Genomic DNA, 7,806 nt, shown 5'->3' with positions numbered 1-7,806 from the left:
AACGATAAGAAATAAATCTTATAATTTTCTTTTGATCGATGTATCAAAGAAAACTTGGACGGAAAATTTCATCAATGCGCGTAGATCTGTACATTCAGCCATTTTGAATTTCAGCAACGTTGAACATTGTGATGTATACCTACGCATAGTTTTTGATGCGTAAGTTAAATATTAAATTGAAAGAAAGTTTCAATATATTATTTTTAAATCATAATTAAACGATAAGAAATGAAAGTAATATTTTTTTTCTATGACCGAAGTATCAAATAAAAATTTCGACATCAATGCGCTTTGAAGACGTTTTCCGTCCAAATTTTTCTTTTATACTTCAGTCAAAGAAAAAAATATTACATTCATTTCTCAAATAAGAAAAGAAGACTAAGAATATATTATTTTTATCGGTAAAATTTGTTATGAACATGAAATATTCTTTAAGAAAGCTTAACTCCATTACGCTTTCTCTTTCAAAATTTTAATTCTTGAAACACAAGGTACACAGGTGATGAAAGGATTGGCCTCAGCCTTGAGATTTGTTGGAAAGTTTGAAATACCATATTTTGTAAAATCTCGAATAGTTCTTTTTTTCGGTTCTCTTTGTTACTTATTTGAGTGTAATCATAATCGTCAGAAATTCTTAAAAGTTGATAGTTTTAGGTTGGCTGTGTTAATTTTTCGATCAGCCTAAATAACCCCCCCCCCCTCCCCGAAAAAAAAAGTACGTACTATTTCCTGTACATGTTTATTATGAACACTTATTTCGGCAAAAACTTACTTTTTCTTCCTCCATCTTGTGGGCAGTTGAATCATCTATCTTCCTTAGTAAAATACGGAAACGACGACCTTTTCATACACTTCCGAAGTATATCCTACAAATTTAAGATATGGTTTTCCAACCTACTTTGTAACATATTAATCAAATATATTTAGTAATAAGTACAGCAATGCCGCACTGTGCGATACGGATGACGTCAAAACACCCCATATCAACGTATCAGACCGGCATGCAAAAATCCATATAAAACTGACAGTTTAAAAAGTATAATAATTTAATTTTATTGAATTACGCATGTGTTACAATTCATGTACATGTACTAAACATTTGTTGACTTAATCAGTTTTATAATGACCGAAAAATATATTTATTAACTTTTATAGAAAGGGGTTCATTCATGCACCAAGCATTCCTTGATAACTCTGATTAAATGCAGAAATATATTAAATCACATATTAAATATAAGATGAATTGAATAGTACATCATATATCAGATTAGCCCTCGGGCTCGATCCATATCAGTCTCAGGCCTTCGGTCCTCGGGCTGATATGGGGTCACTCAGGCTAATATGACATATGATATGGGTTTTGGTATTTAATATTCTCTACATATAGTTTTATCATCAAATTATCAGCGTATCCATCAAAGAATACTTTTAAAGTTATTATCACTACTATTAATAGATAATTTGACTTCATTCGAAAGAAATTTATATGCATGAAAAGCTGTTTGAATTTTTAACGACAAAATTAATGATCCGACAGGAAGCGTCACGTCGCTTTGGTGACATCGGGAAGAATGCATGCCTTTTTTTCTTTTCAAAAAAACAAAAAACAAAAAAACTAGAAAGTACTATTTTCCAGCAGGAAAAGTTTTGGGAAATATTAATATTTTTAAAATATACACGTTTCTACTGGCTATAAGGATAATAAGTCTTGGAGGACAGCAACTACTTCCCGAGGCGCAGCAGAGGGAATTAGTTGCTGTCAAGAGGTACAATAAACTTGATATTGTCGTCATAGCCAGTAAATTGATGTTTTATTACACCAAAGTAGACTCAACTTGTGTCAAGAGTCACGATACGGATAAAACTAGAAAAGTTCCGTTGTGAAGAGTGAAAAAAGCGACGGTAATCGAATGCTGCCTGTGAATAGTTCGATGACCATCAGAGCAAAATGCGCAAAAACTTTTTCACGGTAGAGGCTGTTTAGAAAAAAGCAGGTTTATCAATCATATTTTTTAAAAGAAAAAACACAGGGGTATAATAATCTTAAATATTTATCAAATTTTGTTTTATCATATTTATAAAATCCCGTGTTTTAGAGATTAATACTACCTTTCGTAACGGTAAATCAGATTGTCGCTATAAAGAATCGCTAAAGAACTAGGTACGGTAAAGACATATCCCTGTCCCCATAAAAGTCAAATCTGAAAAACTCTCTAAAAGTGCACATTTTATAAAAACAAATCTTGATTAACAAAATGCTTTATTGATTTTGGAAAATAAGATAAGCATATATATCTCTGTGACGTCACAAACCACTGGGATTTCCCGTTACTTGATAAAAAGATGAGAGGATAAAAAATGTACGAATTTTGATTTAATTTTTGTTTCGAGCGCAAACTTGCCAAGGAACTATTTTCAAACATTTCATTGATATTGTCATTTTACAATGTATTTTAAAAGACGGGATCGAAGCAGACCTGCGCTCGATATTTTTTCACTCTAATTTTCGACGAAAAATAGGATATTTTCTTTCGAAATCATTGAAATTTGGAATTTACGTAATTTCTAGCTCTACTGGGTTGAGCGAATTTATGATTTTTTTTTTCAACAAGAACTTCTGAGATTTGATATCTAATATGATTATCAGTGCAAAGTATAAATAAACTTAATAGACCATTTCCACCAAAAGCACGTACTTTCAAGTTCGAAAACCAGAGCGGTCTCTTATCTTGATCAAAGGCAAAGATTACAATGTTTGTCTATTTCGCAGAGGAACATGGCATCTTATTTATTGTGTTTAGTAAATTTCGTGGTAGTGTATACATGTATTTGTATTACCCACTGTTTGCTGCTTAACGATCCTTTGGTCGTCGAGCAGCGTTTAGCTCGCATGGAATCTTTGGTTGAAGGACTCTCCCAAGAAGTCACTGCATTGAGATCTGAGAATACAGACCTGAAATCTAAAATTACCTCAGGTAAATTTTTAACTGCTATTTATTCACAAAGTTTGTAAACAAAAAAAATAAAAGGCCTGAATTTCTCGTCCTTGAAAAAAGGTACATGTAAATACAGTGCATTTATCTATTTATGAAACAGTTTCGATAATTGTGGATGTGTAGAAAACAAACGAATGTTTATTTTTTTTTTTTTTTTTTACTACACTTTAATTGTATAGGAATTGTAATTCTGTAATACTGCATATGTGTATTAGGTATGTGCAGAAATTCTAACAATAAATGCCGTAGAAAAAATTACAGAAAGTTACAACTGTATTTATTAGTTGAGTGCTTCTCTCTCTTTCTCTCTCTATTTATATAATTTGGTCTTTACGTAGCACGAACACCAGTGTATTTTTCGGCATACAGGAAGAACAGTCTGACCTTGACATCGCCCTCCAAGGTGGATGTTGTGTACGATGTTGTTCGAAGTAACTTCCACAACTGCTATAACCCCACCACAGGCCATTTTACAGCACCAATGAAGGGCTTTTATGTCTTTAGTTGGGAAACCTCAACAGCTGCTGGGAAAATATTTGATACCGAACTACTGGTCAATGGTACAAGACATCAACTAAATTACTGTAACAATTTGGCAACAACTGCTGCCTTTTCAAGCTGCACTGGGGTCGTCCCTATCCAGCTTGAAGCTGGGGATGTCGTTAACATCAGAAGCACTGTTGGGACATATTGCCACGGTAGTGGATGGTCTATCTTCAGTGGCTGGCTCGTTTTTGAAATGTAACAAGAATACTTTTGTAAAGTATCTAAATGAAATAAAGTGTATTCTTATGCCAATGAAAGAATTGTTCATAGCCTTTTTGGAAGGTACTTAATAACTTCCCTTTCTAAGTTAAGATTTCAATGCTACTCAACTTTAAAGAGACCGATCACGGTAGCCTAGTGGTAAGGCGTACTTCGTGATCGGGAGGCCCGGGTTCGATTCTCGTTCACGATGCGGCGTCAAACCTAAGACGTAAACATAGGTAGCGACTGTTCCTTCGCCAAGTGCCCGGTACTAGAACTGAAAGTCACGGGTCTTTCGGATGAGACCTTAAAAACCGAGGCCCCGTATCACGGTAGGTGTTGGTACGATAAAGAATCCTCACTGCACAGTGGCCCTGAGTGCCAAGTAAAGATCTAAATTTGAAGCCCTTCATCGGCATACGGTGACGTCTGTATAAGAGTGAAAAACTCGAGAATGGCATGTTAAACAACATTCAATCAATCAATCTTTGAAGAGATTCTGTTTTAGGCGACTTTAAAAGCGTACGACTACAGAAGCAAGAGTTATTTTGATTCAGTGCCTGCGGAATATGTATTCTAGAGTTGATTGTTGACTGAAAGTTTAAGTACCTCACGAACGTACATTGAAACAAAACATCCTGCAACATTTTAAAAGTAATGAAATATTATAACTAATAATAAGGATTGCAGACACACGTACTTTAACACCCCCTACCTACAAAAGAGAAATTCGACATTTGATAAAAATTCTCTTTTTTTCAGAATTGAAAGATGTGTAAACTCGAGCGTTTGTACTCACAAACTAAAAATGCGAAACATTTGTGATTACAAATGCAAAAGATTACACATCGCAAAATTCTGAGGAAAAAATTCTTATCCTATGATGTCGTAGGTTCGCTGTATTTTGGTATACACACTCGCGCTGGTAAACTGTAGGTACGAGAAAGTTCAGCCAAATGATGAATTAACAAGAAGTCTGTAAGCCAATGCCCACTAATAATAACCCCGCTTTGATGTGAAAACACAACTTCGTTTATGGACAGGCTCAGAGATAAACAGGAAGTTGACATCGGATTCGAACAGAAACTAGATATCATTGAGGTGGTGGCCATCTCAAAGGGCCCCGCTTGCAGCAACGAACATGAAAATGTAAGGTAGCTGCAAAGGTTTATTTTGAAGAGGAACATTTGTGTACTATTAAGGGATATGTAGTTTGAGTATAAAGGGATTCTATGTCATCCTTGTTATAATAAAAAAAAAATGGCACGAAAAATCACGAGTGCTCCATACCCTCTATCAAAAAAACGGCACAAAAATCACGAATGTTGCATATCCTCCATCAAAATATGGAAGGAAAATCAGAACTGTTTCATCCCCAAAGTCGGTAAAGTTTGAGGCTGACTGGACTTAAGGGAAAGAAAATATGCACCGAACAAAGATTTTAAACAGAGAGCTATTTTTGACTTTGTATAAGGTCACTGCACATCAATTGACCAGTGGCACTCTGAGTAAAGTATGAGCCACATTGGACCAGGGGGAGAGAAGATATCCTCTCAAGGATTCATCATATAATTCTGTTGTGACCTTAACCTTAGACCTAGAAACATGGTTCAAGGTCACTGCACACCCTTTACACAAAGGTACTCTGTGGGTGAAGTATGAGCCAGATTGGGCCAAGGAGAGAGAAAATATGCTCCGGGCAAGAATTTAAACAGAGAGGCTTTTTTTTTCCTTGACCCTTGACGTAGAAACCTCATTCAAGGTCAGTGCATATCCATTGACCAGTGGCACTCTGTGAGTGAAGTACGAGTCACATTTGACCAAGAGACCAAGGATTTTTCATATAATTCTGCTATTACCTTAACCTTAGACCTAGAAACATTGTCCAAGGTCACTGGACACCCTTTACCCAAAGACACTCCCTAGGTGAAGTATGAGCCAGATTGGGCCAAAAAGAGAGAGAATATTGATTGATTGTATGTTGTTTAACGTCCCATTCGAGAATTTTCCACTCATATAGAGACGTCACCATAAACCGGTGAAGGGCTTCAAATTTAGACCTTTACTCGGCACTCAAGGCCATTGAGCAGCGAGGGATCTTTATCGTGCCAACGCCTGCCGTGACACGGGGCCTCGGTTTTTAAGGTCTCATCCGAAGGACCCGCAACCTTCACTTCAAAGTGCCGAGCGCATGGCGAAGGAACAGTTGCTACCCATTTTTTAATCGACTTAGATCAGTCGCGGCCGAGATTCGAACTCGCGACCTCCCGATCACGGAGCGAGTGCTTCACCGACTGAGCTACCGTGAACGGTAGGAGAGAGAAGATATGCTTCGGACAAGAGACCTCGGACGGACAGACAGACTGATCACTATAGGACGCCCACAGAGCGGGGCCCTAATGAATCCCACCATATGACGTGCCTAAACAAAGAATGTCCTAAACTTTCAAGCATCTAAGATGAGTAATTGCTGAGAAAACTGCGACTAAAATTTGTTACATGTATGTATGATACGGACAGACGCATGAGAAACAGGAAGTTGACCACGGATTCGTAAAAAAATAAATCCCACCATATGGTATGCCTAAACAAAGAGTGTGCTAAAATTTCAAGCATCTGCGATGAATAGTTGCTCAGGGAAACTGCAACCAAAATTTGTTATGTATAGTACGGACAGACGCACGGATAAACAGGAACTTGACATCGGATTCTCACAAAAATGAACCCTACCAAATGGCATGCTTAAACAAAGCGTGTTGTAAAATTTCAAGCATTTACGATGAGAAATGGCTGAGAAAACTGCAACCAAAATTTGTTACGGACAGACAAAAAGACAGACAGACACACAAGGGTAGAACAGCATACCCCCCTCTCCGAAGGAGAGGGGGCGTATTTAACCTATTGTTAGTTGTTATAATTGCCCGGTACTTTTCTTGAGCTCCTTCAAAGTTGGGCTTCTTGCCGGGTCAATTATCTATCGGACCGTCACGGTAGCTCAGTCGGTAGAGCGCTCGCTCCGTACATGATCGGAGGGTCGTGTGTTCGAATCACGGTCGCGACTGACCTATGTCAATAAAAAATAGGTAGCAACTGTTCTTTCGCCAAGCGCTTGGCACTTTTAAGTGAAAGTTGCAGGTCATTCGAATGAGACCCAAAGATCCGAGGCACCATGTCAGGGTAGGTGTTGGCACGATAAAGAACCCTCACTACCCAATGACCCTAAGTGCCAAGTAAAGGTCTAAATGTGAAGCCCTTCACCGGTATGTCTACATATGAGTGAAAAATTCTCGAACGGGACGTTTAAGTCTCAATTATTATACCCACACTTTCTAAAGAAAGTTCGGGTATATTGTTTCTCATGTCTGTCGTCCGTCTGTCACACACTTCTTTCTCAAACCCCTCTTACATTTTATACAGTAGCCTAATCATCTTTTGGGAGATGTTTGGTGGTGTCATGTAGATCTGCAGAAAGGTTTCGGAATTTTCATTTTCACCCTAGGGGGTCAAATGGGGGTCGAAAAATGACGTTTTTTATGCAAAAAGCCCCTGGTTCCCTGAACTCCTCTTACATTTTACACAGTAGCCTAATCATCTTTTGGGAGATGGTTGGTGCTGTCATGTAGATGTGCAGTGAGGTTTTGAAATGTTTTTTCACCCTAGGGGTCAAATGGGCGTCGAAAAATGACGGTTTTTTTATGCAAAAAGCTCCTGGTTCCCTAAACTCCTCTTACATTTTACACAGTAGCCTAATCATCTTTTGGAAGATGGTTAGTGGCATCCTGTAGATGTGCAGTAAAGTTTCGGAATTTTTATTTTCCCCCTGGGGTCAAACAGGGGTCGAAAAATGACGTTTTTTTATGCATAAAGCCCCTGGTTTCGAGAACTCCTCTTACATTTTACACAGCAGCCTAATCATCTTTTGGGAGATGGTTGGTGGTGTCCTGTAGATGTGCAGTAAGGTTTCGGAATTTTTATTTCCCGCCTGGGGGTCAAATTTAAAAAAAAATATTTTCCATGTTTAAACACCCTGGTTACCAGAACGTCCCTTATATTTTATGCACTA

The 7,806-nt window shown here is 37.7% G+C and overlaps 1 protein-coding gene across 1 annotated transcript; it reads left to right on the top strand.

Annotated features, from left to right (window-relative positions):
- The first annotated feature begins 2,776 nt into the window (after positions 1 to 2,776).
- On the top strand, positions 2,777 to 3,741 carry LOC133198841 (complement C1q subcomponent subunit A-like). Its single transcript, XM_061334804.1, has 3 exons — positions 2,777 to 2,975; positions 3,258 to 3,260; positions 3,335 to 3,741. The coding sequence occupies exons 1-3, from the start codon at positions 2,777 to 2,779 to the stop codon at positions 3,739 to 3,741; spliced, it is 609 nt and encodes a 202-aa protein (XP_061190788.1).
- Positions 3,742 to 7,806: the final 4,065 nt, after the last annotated feature.

The sequence above is a fragment of the Saccostrea echinata genome, unplaced genomic scaffold (genome assembly GCF_033153115.1).
Source record: "Saccostrea echinata isolate AGI-Se365-2 ecotype Australia unplaced genomic scaffold, CSIRO_AGI_Sech_v1 ptg000033l, whole genome shotgun sequence".
Lineage (NCBI taxonomy): Eukaryota > Metazoa > Mollusca > Bivalvia > Ostreida > Ostreidae > Saccostrea > Saccostrea echinata.
Note: the sequence above shows the minus strand (reverse complement) of the source record. Positions and strands in the feature narration are given on the sequence as shown.

Coding starts and splice junctions, on each gene's coding strand:
- LOC133198841 (XM_061334804.1), top strand. CDS start 2,777: ATGGCATCTTATTTATTGTGTTTAGTAAATTTCGTGGTAGTGTATACA.